This window comes from Oncorhynchus mykiss, chromosome 12, assembly GCF_057628025.1.
Source record: "Oncorhynchus mykiss isolate SJ-2025 chromosome 12, ASM5762802v1, whole genome shotgun sequence".
Classification (NCBI taxonomy): domain Eukaryota; kingdom Metazoa; phylum Chordata; class Actinopteri; order Salmoniformes; family Salmonidae; genus Oncorhynchus; species Oncorhynchus mykiss.
In genome coordinates, this window is record NC_143033.1 from 75,658,281 (window position 1) to 75,674,923 (window position 16,643).

Here is a 16,643-nt window from a genome sequence, read left to right on the forward strand (position 1 = left end):
GGGGGAGCCAGATTCCTTTCATGAGCATCTGTGGAGCTACTTCTGCACTGCCGAAGGAGAATGCCCCACATTACCAGAATACGAACACATACCGCTGTAGATTAGACTAAAGCAGGACTTCTATACAGACTACTTATAGTCATAGCATCTGTATGATATCTCCAGCTTATTACAGGAGTTTGGGTTTCTAATGAAAGTTAAGGCTATTGTTGTCGTTAATAATTTCAAAGAGCCATGCCCCAAAACAGAAATACTAAAACATTCCAAACAGCTTAATCATTTGAAGTTAGGAATTCATTTCTGATGCAGCATCGCAGGACAAAACATGCCCAAATAAAGTATAAGACAGACTTCAGTTGCCTCAAATTTGACATTCCCTATGCTGGTCATATTTCACCTGCCACACACGTAGACAAGAAATTGATCTACCTTGGAGGAGACCTGGGTTCAATACATGCATATTTCTGTGTATTTGAGTATTTTCTAATGATTTTGCCAGATCAGCTACTTTAATTTGAAGGATTTGAAAGTATTTTTGAATAATTATATAAATAGCCATCCTCAGTTATTTCAAATACCCTAGGACCAAATGGACCTGGGGACAAATGCAAGGAGTATTTTAATATTTGTATTCGAAAATATACTTGTCTGTGTATTTAAGCATTTTCAAATACATTAAATAAAGTGTATTTCCAAGTACATTGCAATATTCAACTACTTGTATTTTCAAATAAAAAAGATCAAGTGTTCTTGTAAGTAATTGAAATACCCTAAATAGTATTTGCACCCAGGTCTGCCTTAGATAGAAATTAACTAGGCTAGATGTAAGTATACAGTATGCTACTAATAGTGTATGAACGTGTTTGCATCGTTGCTGTAAACTGTAACATAAACATGCATCTTAGCTTTGCAGTTAACATTCAACATTGCCATCTGTTGGTCACGTGCTGTACATCATACTTTACGACTACTGAGCTCCAGCAAAGTAAACATTAAGTTGAAAACGTCAATCAGGTGAAAACCTCAGGATGCTTTTAGAATCCTTTTAAGAGGTGAAATATCATGCTGGGTTAGTTTGAGAGGATTAGAGCAGTGGAAAAGAGACCTCGGCAGAACCTCAGGGAGTATAAGGTAAGGCACAACACACCCAGGTATAAGTACACTATTGTAAGGACTTAGGCTACCTGATCTCACCTTGGCTGCAACATTCCACCCCCTAAGAATAAACCCTTGGATGTTATGTAACCACTACTGAGCTCTCTCTGTTTTGTACACTAGTTTGTTACCTGTGCTTGTAATTTCTGGTCATTATACTCAATTTGGAGAGCCTCATCGCACAGTTTGTTTATCTAATGACATAGTCACACTGTGATAGTGGTTTAAGCATGTTTTTCCTTTTCATATAAATGGAAAAAAGGAGATACCAACACAAAATGCCCTGAAGTATTACTGCTGTTACATGTCATTATAATGTTGTGAAGGAGATCCTTCTGATATTCTAATAACATAAACAGACACACAGCAAATGTAGAAATCAACAAGTGTACATTTATTGAATCAGTAGATATTACATGTTGGCAGTGTACACCCACAGAGAAAGTCTGGCCACATAGCATATTTCCGGATGAAAGGTGCCTTTCTCAAGCATTTGGCTGCCTCCCTGTCACATTTGCAGAGAATCTTCTCACATTTGTCCTTGAGATCATCTGGAATGAAAAGAGGGTTAAGCGGGTGAGTAGTTTCCATAAATGACAGCTGATGTGAAAGGAGTGGTCTGTGGAGGATGTGAAGGAAACACTCTGAGGTTTAGAAATGTTAGAAAATATCTGATGCTCAAATAAACACTGTAAACATCCTGAACTGTGTTGCTTGTCCTATGTGCTTTTGCGATTAGCAATTATGGTTGGGAGCTTAAAATACCTGCAAACGTGGGTGAGAAATGATTCCTTTCGTGCCCATTCCCTCCTAGCACTCCTGTCCCCTATAATGTCTGCAGTGTTTGTAAACTTCTCAGATGTTTGTTGATCACACATCTGTTATTTTCCATGCACTGAAAAGACCCATTCATTTTCAACAGCAAAACAATGACAAAGTCATAGGATGTAGTATTTTCTTTCTCTAAATGACCACACCTCTGTAAGGGGAGGGACTTAATTCAGCTTGATTTAATCATTATGTCTCATTCATGTGCATAAAACTGAGATGGCATACCACATTCTGCAGTCCTGTCTTCACATGTCCATTGATACTTTCTTGTCTTGGTGTGGCAACCAGCAATTTCTGCATCTCCGTAGCAGCAGTCATGTTTGTGACAGCACCTTAATGAAGGAAAAAATACACTACCGTAACACTTAAAACGGGGCATTATAAGAACTATTTGCTGTTTCAGTGATGCACTACATAAGTAATACAGTCCCTTTTTCTAGAAACTATTAACTGAAAAGGCAGAGACTGGGCGTTTTTCCATATTATTGTAGCTTGGACCAACAGCAGCTCTATTTAAAACAAAAGGAAATGAAAGAGGATGGGCTCAACTATTGTTAGTAGGCAGGCCTGTGACAGATTTGGAGGCTAGAGGTTCTGTAGTTTAACGGTTTTGTGGGAGTTCATGTCTGTGATTAGTGGACAGAAGGAAGTTATGGCTAGGATTTTGGGTGTGGGAGCGCTGGTTGTGCATGTCTATTTCGAAATATCCAATTGACAAGAGGGCAAAACCTCAAAAGAAAACCCAAAATGATACACTTTGCAGTTTGAACTGCATCGCATAATGCAGGTTGTTATTGTGGCCTACCAGACTGAAAAGTAAATGGAGGGGTTTTTCATTCAGTGGTACTTTAAATGATCAGAGTTTGTTATGAAATGGCACTCCCCCCCCCCAAAAAAAAAGGTATATTTATAACATGTTTATAACACATCATTACAACTGCCTCACCAGTCTGCTTTATCCCTGGGCCAGCCCTGACCCCCCAGTCCACAGTAGCAGCCATACATCATATAAGCCAGGGCTGATCTGCCTGTGCTGCACTTGATGACTCCTGCCAGCTCCAGTAGCCCTCTCTTAGTCCGTGGGGGGCTCTGCAGTGCCATAGAGGCTATTACCACTGCAACAACAACAACAACAACAGAAGAAGAACATGAAACTCAGCGCATCACATGTACACCAATCACATATACACACATCTTGTTCAAAACGTGCACTTACATATACTTGTCTGTATGTAGCAGCCTTGGTTGGTATGTGCCATTTGCTTCATACTATCTTTTTAGTCATATGTCCTGTCATCAAGTGAATATTGAGAAGTGTAGCTCGGTGATTAGTCTCTCATATGAAGATTATTCTGAATGTCTAAGTGTTCAAAGTGTCGGAATGGACATGCTGTATTATTACAAGTCTATTTATGTGACGACCTAATATTGCAATTGCAAGCCTGGAGAAGTCCCTCACATTTTCCAAGAAAGACGCACTTTGTAATGGGGAATATTTAAGACGAATAAAGTTCATATTCATTTAAAAGTAATAAACACAATACTTTAACAATAAACAAAATGTTTATGTTTTCCCTTTCTGTCAGACACATGATTTCCAGTGTTCTGTTTGTGACACTCATTCGTGTACGGGTTGATGGTCACTAGACTTGTCACTGAATGTTATGGATTGTTCTCATATCGTTTGATAGTGATTGATGCCAGAGCTACTGAATGTGCAAGGACTGAGGACACAATGACATTATGAACTCAGTGATTCTGTAGCAGCTGGCAAAGTCACTGTCTTTTGTTTTGACTTCGTACAAGCCTCTCAGGCTGATGTTTAGAGAACGTTTCATACAGTCTGATTAATATATAAGTACTTTCTCAGAGAAGGCCCGTTTAATGTTTTCTATGCTTCTATGCTGGGGTGTCTCCTTTTTGCAACTTGTATTAAACCAAATGTGTTTATGATTGACTATAATTTCGCTGACACTGATATTTTTAGACAACCATAGCTTTTGAAACCCCTTTCCCACAATACAAAACAACTTCACACTTTTTATGGGACTGCTCTCCTTTTTGTTCAGCTGGAAATTCCCTTTACACTCTTATACTATTGTCTAGTTCTATAACCTCTTTTCCCAGATCAAATTAACATGAATTTGTAATGTGCATATTAGTTGTCAACATACAAGACATGACAATTGACATTGGTACTGATTTGTTAAATCATTAAACATGCATTAAAGTACAAATTCAACCATAAAATGAGCTCTATATAAAGATCACAAGATTATGGAAATAAAAGATTCAACCATTTCAAGATGATACAGTTGTATTGTTGTGTGAAATTAAGGAGTTGAATCATCAGGCTATAACAGATCTAAGTTCCTTTTATGTTAGATCCCTGAAGGCACTCATGACATTGTCCTTTAACATTACTTCACTCCCTCCCAATCCCTCTTAATCATTCCCTGCAAAATGTGTTAAAAAGGTAAAGAAATTCAAGCAGCAATTTACCAGAGAACAGTAGAAGTATCCGATAAAGTGCAGGCATGGTGTGCAAGAGGGAGTCTGCATGCACTGCTGCTTATTTACACTCTGGTGGACATAGGCATTCAGTGCAGTGGGGAGTTTTTTTTTAGAGTCTGGTTTGAATAATCTCCCGAGCATCATTCCCTCCTCCTCCCGGAATAATCTGCTGTAAACTAATCCTTGAACACTGATCTGAACTTGGTTTGAGTTCCCTCTCTGTTAGAATCACCCCAGTCCATAATGTAGTATTACTTAAAGCCAATTGCTCAATGACTTTTGTTCAGATTCTGAAAAACCAAGGACTTCAGTTGACTTTTGTTCAGAATCTGGAAGACCAAGGACTTCAGTTCAGGACTAATGCCATGTAGAATACTAGAAGTAGGTCTAATTGATCAATAAATGAATGTCTGTGGTCATTTTTTATCACGTCAACAGCCTTATTGCATGCAATTCCTCACAGAAAACATGTTCATAAAGGCCCAGCAAGTCAACAGTGTCAAAAGGTTGTATATCATGCTATATTCCCATTAATAGTTCATTTGAATTATATTTATTTGTTGACATTTCAAGATCTCATCATGTACATAGTACTTTAATTTCATAGTTTATTAAAGTAAAAAGTCAGAACACAGTTTGTGGTCAACAGGGGGCCCTGTTTCCTCGAATAAGAATGGAATCTAGCAAACATTTAAAAAAAACGTCATGCCAGAGACCAGGCCACATCATGATTCGTGTCCCCAACACTCAAGAAATCACTGATGTTGGCCAGGGAACAAGTCATACATCTTAAGCTGTACTCATTTAGATGTGGACTTTTTTTTTACATCTAAATATTCCTTAAGGGTGAGCATATTTTAAATGTCATTATTTGCAAGATGGCTAACTAGCTAGTTTGCTATCTAGCTGTTAGCTACACCGCTAACAGTCATGTACTGTAGCTAGCTCTCTTGCATCTCCCGCCCTACATATTGCTAACTAGCTTGCTAGGAAGCTAGCTAACGTTACTGTAGAAAAATGTAGATTCTCTACTAGTGTACGTTATCTTTGACAAGCATGTAACTGTAAACTGTATAGCCATGGCTATCTAGCAATCACATTGCATACTGTTTGTGTTAAGAATGTCAATATCTTTCTCGTGCCAGATCGGTTAGTCTAATTTAGTTAAGCTAGCCTACCTAGGTTGAGGTATTTGTTCGACCTAGACGCTAACTAGCTAGCTACATATGTCAGTGGGTAACGAACATTTCCTCTGACGTTATGGGGCTAACTTGTGATAATGTACACTATACAACGTTCGTCCAGGATCAACTCTCCCAACTACTGTACTGTAGATTTGTATATTCAGACTCGTTGTCAGTCGTAAGCAGACTCACTTTAGCTAGTTAGATTTTTATCTTCTCGAAATATTGACCGATTACTTTTAACTAACTAGCTTGTGAAGACGACAGACAGGAAGTTGAAGGCATGACGAATTTTAAAGCCATGGGTTTTCGAGGCTGTCGTATGCTTTGTTGAATCAGTAGCACGTGAAGCCTGAAAAGTACTTTTCACCTGTTTAACGTTATACAAATTGATGATGTGAATTGTTTCGTCTTTATTTGAGTAGTTAATGAGTGAGTAACTTAATGAAAATGTATGTTTGGACGTATTCTTAAGGCCTACGACAAAAACGCTTTTGACAATAATACAATTATACTCAGAGTAGGCCTAAAACATGTTAACTAGAAAGGTAACTAACTTTTTTTTATGACATATTGTGTTGACAGAGACCAGGGCCTAAAGAAACAGGTGAACATGTCAATCCTGTGTCAGGACCGAAGCAGTCGCTGGCAGGATATTCAGAATGGGCTGCAGTTCATCCAGTGAGTATGATCAGGACTCCCCAGTTCAAGTCCGTGTACCCAGGGAATGCAGATTGGTTGAGCGCATAGGGAAATCAGGCTACAGAGCTGTTGTCAGCCACCAATGGATGGTCTTGGGGGAAGAGAATTACAATTAATTTTCGCAGCAGACAGCCTAAGTGTTTGCGTAGTGGTAACTGCCTGGAACTGTACAACAAGTCAGATGTTGTTTAGCAATTTCTGGATCTTGTGCCTTAATGTGAGTAATATTGACATTTTATTATTTGGGAAAAGATTACTCCATGAAGCCCTTGAATGGCGTAACACTTGAATATGCTCATGTTTTCAGTGTCAATGGAAGGAGATCTAAGTTTGAACTTGTTTGTTTCTAGGTCAACTCTGCCCTATCCTGGAACTCAGGAACGATATGAGGTGATTATGCAATCAAGCCAAATGGCAGCACCTACATTTTTATTTATATATATATATATATATATATATATATATATATATATATATATATATATATATGAAGCTCAGAATGCACCTCATATTTTGGTATTTATTTAGAAGTTGAATTAGTTTTTTATTTAGGAAGTTGAATTTGTTTTTTCAGGTGTTCATTCAGGACCTTGTGAAGAATCTGTTTGGTGAAGGAAATGACGTGTTCAATGAAGGGGAATGGATGCGATCTATAGAAATGTACACTGAGGCCTTGAGCATAGCAGAATATGCAGATTCGGAAGACATCAGTGTACCTACTGGAACGTTGGAAAAGCTGTATGCCAATCGAGCTGCTGCTTACTTGAACGTTGTACCGGTAAGTCAGGGTTAAGAAAGTGGTGTGTTTTGTCTTACATTTATGAATGATGTATTATTTCTCTATTTATTTTTTGTTCAAATAGTGGTATAATTTGGGAATTTTATTTCAGGGTCTGCATGATGAAGCACTAGTAGACTGTGAGAAAGCTCTTCAATTGAATGAGGGAAACCATAGAGCTCTTTATAGGAAAGCCAGAGCCTTGAAAGAGATGGGCAGGCATAAAGAGGCCTATGAGACTGTAGCGAAGTGCTCCCTTGCAGTGCCTCAGGTGAGACCGCAGAGGAAATATACCATGTGGTAAGGTTTTGTAGATGGTTCCTTTTATTGTCTTAAGTTCATAATCCTTATTGTCAATATGTGATTGTTTTTTCAGGATCCCAATGTCATAGGATTGACTCAGGACCTGGCCAAAATGTTGGGATTGAAAATCCGTAAAGCCTATGTCAGGAGTAAGGTGAGAGTGTACTGTGTTGAGTATGAAATATGGCACATAGGCTACTTCAGTATGTGGCTTGGTATCTAACCTTGAGACATTTCTTTCAACAGCCTGCCTTAAATGTTTTGCCTGGATCGAGCTATTCAGGTGCATCCAATGACAAGGTAAAGGGAATTCCATTTCTTTGTGTGAATCTGCACACAATACAGATTACTTGCACCAAATGAACATGGTGTAGCAGCAAGTAAAGATGTTAAGAGCATTCTTTTTTATTTGTTTCAGTCTCATGGATCTACATCTGTGGAAGATATAGAAATTGGTAAGAGATTCTGTGATTTAGTTTGAGTAATTTACTTACTTATACAATATTAAGAACACCTGCTCGTTACATGACAGACTGACCAGGTAAATCCAGGTGAAAGCTATGATCCCTTATTGATGTCACTTGTTAAATCCACTTCAATCAGTGTAGATGAAGGGGAGGACACGGGTTAAAGAAGAATTTATTCACAGGAGGTTGGTGGCACCTTAATTGGGTAGGACGGGGTTGTGGTAATGGTTGGAGTGGAGTGAGTGGAATGGTAGAAACCATGTGTTTGATGCCATTCCATTAGCGCCGTTCCAGCCATTATGATGAGCCGTCCTCCCCTCAGCAGCCGCCATTGTTTTTAAGCCTTGAGACGATCGAGACATGGATTGTGAATGTGTTCCATTCAGAGGGTGAATGGGGAAGACAAAATATTTAAGACCCTTTGAACAAGGTATGGTAGTAGGTGCCAGGCTCACCGGTTTGTGTGAAGAACTGCAACGCTGCTGGGTCTTTCACGCTCAATAGTTTCCTGTGTATCAAGAATGTTCCACCACCCAAAGGACATCCAGCCAACTTGACACAACTGTGGGAAGCCTTGGAGTCAACATGGGCCAACATCCCTGTGGAATGCTTTCGACACCTTGTAGAGTCTATGCCCTGACGAATTGAGGCCCCTTCTGTTCTAAGGACAGAAGGGGGGGTGTGCAACTCAATATTAGGAAGGTGTTCCTAATGTTTGGTTTACTCAGTGTATATTTCTACTATGAGGTTGGAATAATACTGTGAAATGGTGTACATTATAATGCCCTTTTAGTGTAAGAGCTGTTTGAAAAGACCGCCAGGCTATTTTGGTGGGATGGAATTTTGGCCTACCTTGCTAAATTAGTTAATAGACCAATAGATGGGTTGACTGACATCACGTAAGTGATGCACTGCATTGACGTGGCTGGAAGGCGTGCGTTATGATTCTGAACAGTCAGATGGATAGTAACAACTGACAAGAAGCTGTCATGTATGGAATTGTAGTAAGCTCGCTTCAACTCGTTGTATATTGTTATTGATACCATGTCTTGTTTTGACTCATGTCTATGTTGATATGGCAAACAAAACGCATCGTACAACAATTTCAAAGATTTTACGGAGTTACTGTTCATATAAAGGAAATCAGTCGATTGAAATAAATAAATTGACTGACATGACTGGGCAGGGGTGCGGCCAGGTGTGGGTCTGGGAGGGCATAGGCCCACCCACTGGGGAGCCAGGCCCAGCCAATGGGGAGCCAGCCCCCCCGTGAACATTAATGCAGTCGGCATGCCAATTGCACACTTCCTCATCTGTGGCATTGTGTTGTGACACAACATGGCCTTTTGTCCCCGGCACAAGCTTCTTGATATGCCACATCTGTCAGATGGATGGATTATCTTGGCAAAGGAGAAATGCTCATTAACAAGGATGTAAACAAATTTGTGAGAAACTTTTTGTGCATATGGAACATTTCTGGGATTTTTTTATTTCCGCTCATGAAACACAAACTTTACATGTTGCATGTTATATATTTGTTCAGTGTATTTGAGACAACAATTGCTCATTGTGCAAATGTATTTCTTTTCAATTAACATTTCGTGACAAAATAAGCCAACCCTGTCTGTTTTGCCCCATAGTTGCGCACGTGTCAGTTTTGTTGATAAACAACCAACACGTCCATAAGAGAGAGAGATCCAAACCTCTGCCAATAACAGCTTTCTTTTTCCATTTCCACTCTCCTCTCAGACAGTCTTAGCAAAATATCTTACTTGAGAAATTGCTCTTTGTGAATAGGTTATTTTTCAATTGTTTAACTCATTTTAATTGAAAGCAATCACAGTAAGTTACTTAGTTGTTTCCTAGAAATGATTTGATGAGAGAAAAACGGCTGCATTGGACCTTTTTAAATGTGGAAGGTCTTGTTGCTAAAAAATTATGTTTGCACTTTCCAAATTCCCACCTGTGTTGTAGAAGTGAATCAGCCCCCTCAGGAAACTGACGGTCCAGACCCAGCCCCCCCAAGCCATGACCCATTGGCAGCAATGAAGGTGCACCCCCCTCGGAATGAGAGACTAGAAACTGAATCCCCCCCTGTCAGCATCATCCCTTCAGTATCGCCTGTTGAGGTTCACACCCCAGAGCCCAATCATGTTCCGGTGCCCCTGCCTATGCCCATTTCCAAGCCCATGCATACGTTGGTCAATGGTGCCAGAGCCAGCCCTACCCAGTCTTATCATTTGCCAATGCAAAAGTCTCACCCGGACTTCGATGCGGAAATTATTGGAGATGACCTGGATGATCTGCTGGACCAAGCTGGCCCCGGGCCCACAGAATCTCCCATGGTACGTTCATGGGAGATTGCTGCTAATGTAGGAAAACCTTTTTTTAAATGTTTAAAAATGTTTTCATTCAATTATAGTTTAAAAAAATCTGTTTTTGTTTTAAATTTGGCCTTTTCACTATCATGTTAAAACAATATCTAATGTAGAGTGTATTGTTCTCTCTCTAGGTCATTCCCACCATGAAGGGCCCTATCCCTTTTCCAACCAGTGCCCCCTCAAATGCCATGTCTAGTCCTTTCCTTATGCCATCTCACATGAACCCTTTTATGCATGTGACATCACAGTGCACAGTGACTCTGCCTCCTCCCTACCACAAGCCACAAGCCAGTGGGTACTCTTTAGGTCTGGACACCTTCGGGGTCTCCTCTCCATTGGACTCACTGGACAGTCTCTCCATGTCAGAGCCTCAGACAGGTATGCAAGGAGTTGCATACAGCCAGTTTAACGGTAATACCTCTCGAATGTGTTGAACATTTGTTATTATCCTTATGTCTTATATCTGGGGCGGCACGTAGCCTAGCGCTTGAGAGCCAGTAACCAGTAAGCTGGTTCGAAAATCTGTCCCTATGCCCTAGAGCAAGGCACTTAAACTGAATTGCTCTGGATAAGAGCGTCTGCTAAATGACTAAAATGTAAATAACGTCTTATTGAATAATGAAATCTCAATTGCTAACAAATTTGGATTTTGACAAAACAATCAACTGAAATTAGATTTTTTTTGTTATTTACTTTTCATAAACGTTTTGTCAATGTTGTCTCTGATGTATTTTTCTCCCCCCCCCCCCCCCCCCCCAAAAAAAAAATCTAGGATATAGTCAGCATCCATTCATGCAGGTGAGTCTAGCTAGTCTAGTCTTCATGTCCCACTGATATTTTCACAACAGTGCCTTGTGTTTTATATGTTTTTAGTTTTTCTTGTCTATTTTTTTTAAATAAATAATGATATTTGTTCCCCCTCCAGTTGACTGACCATGATAAGCCAATGGGAATGGCCCTGGGGATGCCGGATGTAACCCCCCTCCCTGCTGTTGTGGATCTGGCCAAAAATCCCCTGGCTGATACTCATGAATTCAAACAGGCATGCTCAAACTGCTATGTCAAAACTGGTAAGAACATGCTTTATGTAATATAAACGCAACATGCAACAATTTCAAAGATTTTTACTGAGTTACAGTTCATATAAGGAAATCAGTCAATTGAAATCAATGATTTAGGCCCTAATCTATGGATTGCACATGACTGGGCAGGGGTTTATTTCAGCTCATGAAACATGGGACCTACACGTAAAGTGACATAGCAGTTTGAGCATGCCTTTTGCCTTTTTATATTTTTGTTCAGTGTATATGATTGTCTGTTTTGCTTATTGTGCAACATCTAAGAGTATGAAACTGGGTTGATAAATGGGTATGGGACATGATAATTATTGTATGTGAAAGCTCATGTTGATATCCTATCACTAGGGCTTGGAGTGTTGGATTTCACACTCTATACCGAAGAGCACAAATGCAAGAAGGACATATTACTTGGAAGGATAAAAAATCAACCAGACAAGTCATGGAAGCTGATCAGACCCAGACCGACAAAATCCCAGTATGTTGGGCCATACTACATCTGCAAAGGTAAGCCTTGAAAATACTACTACTCTAATACTACTACTCCAATGTGCTTCATGGTCCGTCTGTGCCAGTGTTCAGCTGCCTATGGAGATGTATTAACTAAAACGATGATCTTGTAGATGTCGCCATTGGAGAGGGGTGCAGGTACCCTGGTCACTGCACATTTGCCTACTGCCAAGAGGAGATTGATGTTTGGTCCCTGGAGCGCAAAGGCTTCATCTGCAGAGACTTTCTCTTTGATCCATTTGGGCCCACCAGTAAGATCAATCTGACTGTCCCGAAGATCCTACAGGAGCATCACGGAATATTCATGTTCCTCTGTGGAGTAAGTTGGGCTTTTTAATGTAAGAAATTGTGACGTGTTCCTCCTGGAATGGGGTGTCTTCATTGATAAGTTCCTGAGTCTGTCTTATTGCATTGCCATTGTTGTGTTCGAGCAGCAAGGGTACACAACTCTGGTTCTTGAGTGCTGCAGTGGTTTTGCCTTTTCATCAGCCCAGAGTAATAGTGTGTGTGTGTGTGGACCCTAGACAATCAATTTAAGTTTCAGGGAGAAATGAAAACCAGCAGGACTGAGGACATCTGACTGGAGTGGAGCACCACTGTGTTATAGAGAGAACTTTTGACTTGAGGTTCCGCTGATGTAACCTGACTGTAACCACATCCTGTGTCCTCATTCTTCTCACGAGCAATAGAATTCCACGGAACAATGATGCTGAGACTACCATTTTTTATTTTTTTATTTTTAAAAGTATGCCAAACAAAAACCAATGATTACAAAGTTAAACCATACAAATCTATGCATTAGGACAACTTTTAACAATTTTCCACTGATAAAAAATCGAATTAAACATTTACTTGAAGATACAAAGTTTGGTAACAGAATGACGGTTTGTTGTTTTTTTGTCATCATTCTGTTACCGTGGAATTACACTAACGTTGACTGTCACATTACTGCCTCTGGTATAAGCGTCAGTTTTATGAGTGGGAGTTGTGCCCTTTATTAAAACCTCTACTCTGTGTACAGTGTCTTGTAAGACTTGTCCATCCCTCTAATGTATCGTATCTGATCACCAGGTGTGTTTTGATCACAAACCCAGAATAATCAGCAAAACCAATAAGGACAACCCATCTCTTTGCTCTCACCCCGTGACAAAACATGCCTTTGAAGATCAGAAGTAAGCCATTTCACTTGTTTACACATGCTGAGACGGATGCAGAGGTTTTTAAGTGAATTAAGCAGCGGTCTACCTTGTAAGTGATGGTTTGTGGCTGACCGCTCTGGTTCCTTTAGTAATTAAGCCCACTAGTGTATATTGTAACATGATTCTATGCCCTGCACAGTGGGGTTGTGAACTTGATGAGTTGTTGTGCTTTCAGGTGCCTGGTCCACATTCTGAGGGAGAACACTGTGCGCTACTCCAAAATCCGTCCGTACAGTCCGCAGAACCAGATGGACATCTGTCGGCATGAGGTGCGCTACGGCTGCGTGCGGGAAGACGAGTGCTTCTATGCCCACAGCCTGATCGAGCTGAAGGTGTGGATGATGCAGCACCAGCTAGGTAAGCCCTTACCACCTATTAAAGGTGCCTTCAAATAGCATCTAATCAAAGAATGTTATTGGTAATTCAACAAGATTACTTTTCCCAGTTGTAAGAGGTGCCGACAGACATGGCACCTCTGCTTCTAGCTCCTAAGCAACTTTGTAGTATTTAGTTTGTGTTATTTCTTACATTATTAGCCCAGAACGTTTTTTTGTGTTATTACATACAGCCGAAAAAGTATTTTAAGGACCTTCTGGTAACTTTTGTGGGTTTTCTAAGTGAACATCCCTCTTAACTCTTTGCAATCTGTTTATGATCATATAGGCATCACTCCTGAAAATATAGTCCATGAGGCCAATAGGTTTTGGAACATGGAGGCAGGCTCCCAAGGATCCCTGGTAAACAGTCATTGTACACAACACCAAATTCAGAACATGCTTTATTTCCTAAATGTATTTCTAATGTTCATTTGACTGCAGATTTTCCACATGACCTGACACAAACCATTTATTTTGTGTCATTCCAGCAATTCACCACACCACTGAAGAGGTTTGGACCCCCAAATCTGAAGATGCAGTTTGTGTGTGGGCAGTGTTGGAGAAACGGCCAAGTTAGTGAGGCAGACAAGAACAAGAAGTACTGCACTGCCAAAGCCAGGCATTCGTGAGTAGTTCTTTCCCCTGAAACCATTTCAGGACAATTTGAATAATGAGCCTGGTCAGCATAGTGAATTTCATCTGACCTGTGTTGCAGGTGGTCAAAAGACAAACGAGTGGTGCTGGTGAGTTCCATCGAACGCAAGAAGTGGACAACGATCCGCCCTCTCCCAACAAAGAAGCCCATCCCGTCTCAGTTTGAGGTAGGCCTAGGAGGGCTGAAAATGCTCCCAGAGCAACTGGTCTGACCACATACTCAGCTGACTCGTATGGGAATCTCTGAGAGAATCATGTTTTGTCCTCGTGTAAAGTGCTCATGTTTTGTTTGTGTTTTACTTACAGATTTGTATGCACGTGTCTACTGGCAAAAAGTGCCAGTACATCGGAAACTGCACGTTTGCACACAGCACAGAGGAAAGGGACCTGTGGACATACATGAAAGAGAACAACAGTGAGTTTGTTACAGATGGACCGTAGTTTTTGTACAGCAGTTCATGCCTATGTGATGTACAGTAAATATATTATGACTAATACAAACTTAATCAGATACTAAATTGTGTGTGTCCATTTAGTTCCTGACATGGAGCAACTGTATGAGCACTGGCTGCAGTCTCAGAAGCCTGGCTGGAGCGAGGATGCCTCCAACAGCTCCATCAAGGAGAACGGGAAGCAGATCCACATGCCCACAGACTATGCTGAGGAGATGGTAAGCAATCTCTGTTTTAACCACACCCAGTTGGTTATATGACCATCAACATGCTGTAAGTGACCACAAACCTTCAACATGCTAATATCATCTTGATGATATCTGTTATGCTAGACTGGCAACCACTGTTGGCTTTGTGGTAAGAACTGCAACAGTGACAGGCAGTGGCAGCAGCACATCACTTCAGAAAAACACAGAGAGAAAGTGTTTAACTCTGAAGACGATCAGAACTGCTGGCAGTATCGCTTCCCCACTGGCACCTTCAGAGTTTGCGAGAGGTAAGGTTTCTATGCTAATTCAATGTTTATCTAGGTCACTGGTGCCTAATTTGATTACTGGAAATGGTATTATTGGTGACTGACATTTCTGATACTGCACCCATTTCCACAGATACCTTAAAGGCACTTGCACAGAGGAGGAGTTGTGTAAACTGGCTCATGGAAACGAAGAACTAAAGGAATGGACGGAGCGCAGGGAGTTCCTTTTGATGAAACTGGCCAAAGCCAGAAAAGACCATCTTATAGCCCCAAATGACAATGACTTTGGCAAATATAGTTTTCTGCTTAAAGACATAAAGTAATGATTTGATGACAATGATTATGTTGGGATGCAATATATTTTGCAGTGTTAAGTAAAAGAGGTACAGGTTCAGGTAAGCCTTTGGGAGGATCTAGTCTGTACCATTAAGAGGAGAGATGCAGATCACAGCTTGATTTTAATGGGAAGTACACTGTTGGCCATGTGCTCCAAATAATCATAGCGGTGTTCCTTTTATCACAGATAAAGAGATGCACCATTGCCTTTTACGTAACGTAGCAATCATTGACGCGTCACAAGGATCGCTTGTCATAAAATGGATTGATGTCCTGCTCAGAGAAGCCAAAGCAGGGGTAGACACCATCAGAACAGCTCTTATGTCGAAAGGTCACAAAAAAGGCTTGTTTTTGTATTTGAGTTTTTAAGAAAGGTTCCTTTTTGTTTTATACGATTCAGAAGTCTGAAGATTGGAATGTTTTGAAATGGAATTATGCATCCTTTCAAAAATTATGTTCACGTAGGTCTTTTTCATTATTTCCATAATTTGTTGCATTTATGCCTGTTGGTTTTGGAATATGCCAACCAACCAAAATAAAATCTTGATTTCTTGTTGCAAGTATTGATTTTGTACTTTCATTAGGGTAGCAGCCTAAAAAATGTAGGTTGACATTCTATGCAATGTGCTTAGTTGTCATGAAGTCTAAAATGGAAGACATTTTGCAAAGTTTAATCAGTGGTAGGATGGATACAATGGTTTGTGGAATGACAATAGTCGAGTTCCTGCCTGACGACATTGCAGATGCATGCCAGATCTTACAACTCCTGGATAGGTGTCAGCTAAACACAAAATGGGCAATTCCTCTGCCCAGGCGTTGCTGACACCGGCCAGATCTTACAACGCCTGGATAGGTATTTTACGTACCAGCTAACCACACACGATATATACAGAAGTATGGACACCCCTTCACATTTGTGTATTTGACTATTTCAACCATACCCGTAGCTGACAGGTGTGTAAAATCAAGCACAAAGCCATATTATCTACATAGGTAAACATTGGCAGTCTTACTGAAGAGCTCAGTGACTTTCAACGTGGCACTGTCATAGGATGCCACCTTTCCAACAAGTCAGTCAAATTTCTGTCCTGCTAGAGCTGCCCCAGTCAACTGTAAGTGCTGTTATTGTGAAGTGGAAATGTCTAGGAGCAACAATGGCTCAGCCGCAAAGTAGTAGGCCACACTAGCTCACAGAACAGGATCAACGAGTGCTGAAGCGCATAGATTTTTTTTTAACGTGCTATCTTGC

The 16,643-nt window shown here is 40.5% G+C and overlaps 2 protein-coding genes across 13 annotated transcripts; one reads left to right on the forward strand and one right to left on the reverse strand.

Annotated features, from left to right (window-relative positions):
* Positions 1 to 1,528: 1,528 nt before the first annotated feature.
* LOC110538252 (phospholipase A2) lies at positions 1,529 to 5,268 on the reverse strand. The gene is made up of 4 exons (XM_021624961.3): positions 4,489 to 5,268; positions 2,933 to 3,101; positions 2,212 to 2,318; positions 1,529 to 1,706 (listed from the first exon to the last, which is right to left on the reverse strand). The coding sequence occupies exons 1-4, from the start codon at positions 4,523 to 4,525 to the stop codon at positions 1,558 to 1,560; spliced, it is 462 nt and encodes a 153-aa protein (XP_021480636.1). The 5' UTR covers positions 4,526 to 5,268; the 3' UTR covers positions 1,529 to 1,557.
* Positions 5,156 to 15,954, forward strand: LOC110538251 (zinc finger CCCH domain-containing protein 7A). 12 transcript variants are annotated; one of them, XM_021624955.3, is made up of 23 exons: positions 5,156 to 5,346; positions 6,270 to 6,365; positions 6,737 to 6,776; positions 6,961 to 7,164; positions 7,277 to 7,435; positions 7,541 to 7,621; positions 7,714 to 7,767; positions 7,886 to 7,922; positions 9,909 to 10,306; positions 10,447 to 10,726; positions 11,088 to 11,113; positions 11,241 to 11,385; positions 11,740 to 11,898; positions 12,015 to 12,220; positions 12,973 to 13,073; positions 13,276 to 13,457; positions 13,764 to 13,837; positions 13,966 to 14,102; positions 14,193 to 14,298; positions 14,438 to 14,546; positions 14,668 to 14,801; positions 14,916 to 15,079; positions 15,192 to 15,954. In XM_021624955.3, the coding sequence occupies exons 2-23, from the start codon at positions 6,298 to 6,300 to the stop codon at positions 15,379 to 15,381; spliced, it is 3,054 nt and encodes a 1,017-aa protein (XP_021480630.3). In that variant the 5' UTR covers positions 5,156 to 5,346; positions 6,270 to 6,297; the 3' UTR covers positions 15,382 to 15,954. The 12 variants fall into 12 exon arrangements, with proteins under 12 accessions (XP_021480630.3, XP_021480635.3, XP_021480634.3 ...); XM_021624960.3 differs by having other exon boundaries at positions 9,909 to 10,279; positions 10,447 to 10,693; XM_021624959.3 differs by having other exon boundaries at positions 5,158 to 5,346; positions 10,447 to 10,693.
* The last annotated feature ends 689 nt before the right edge of the window (positions 15,955 to 16,643 follow it).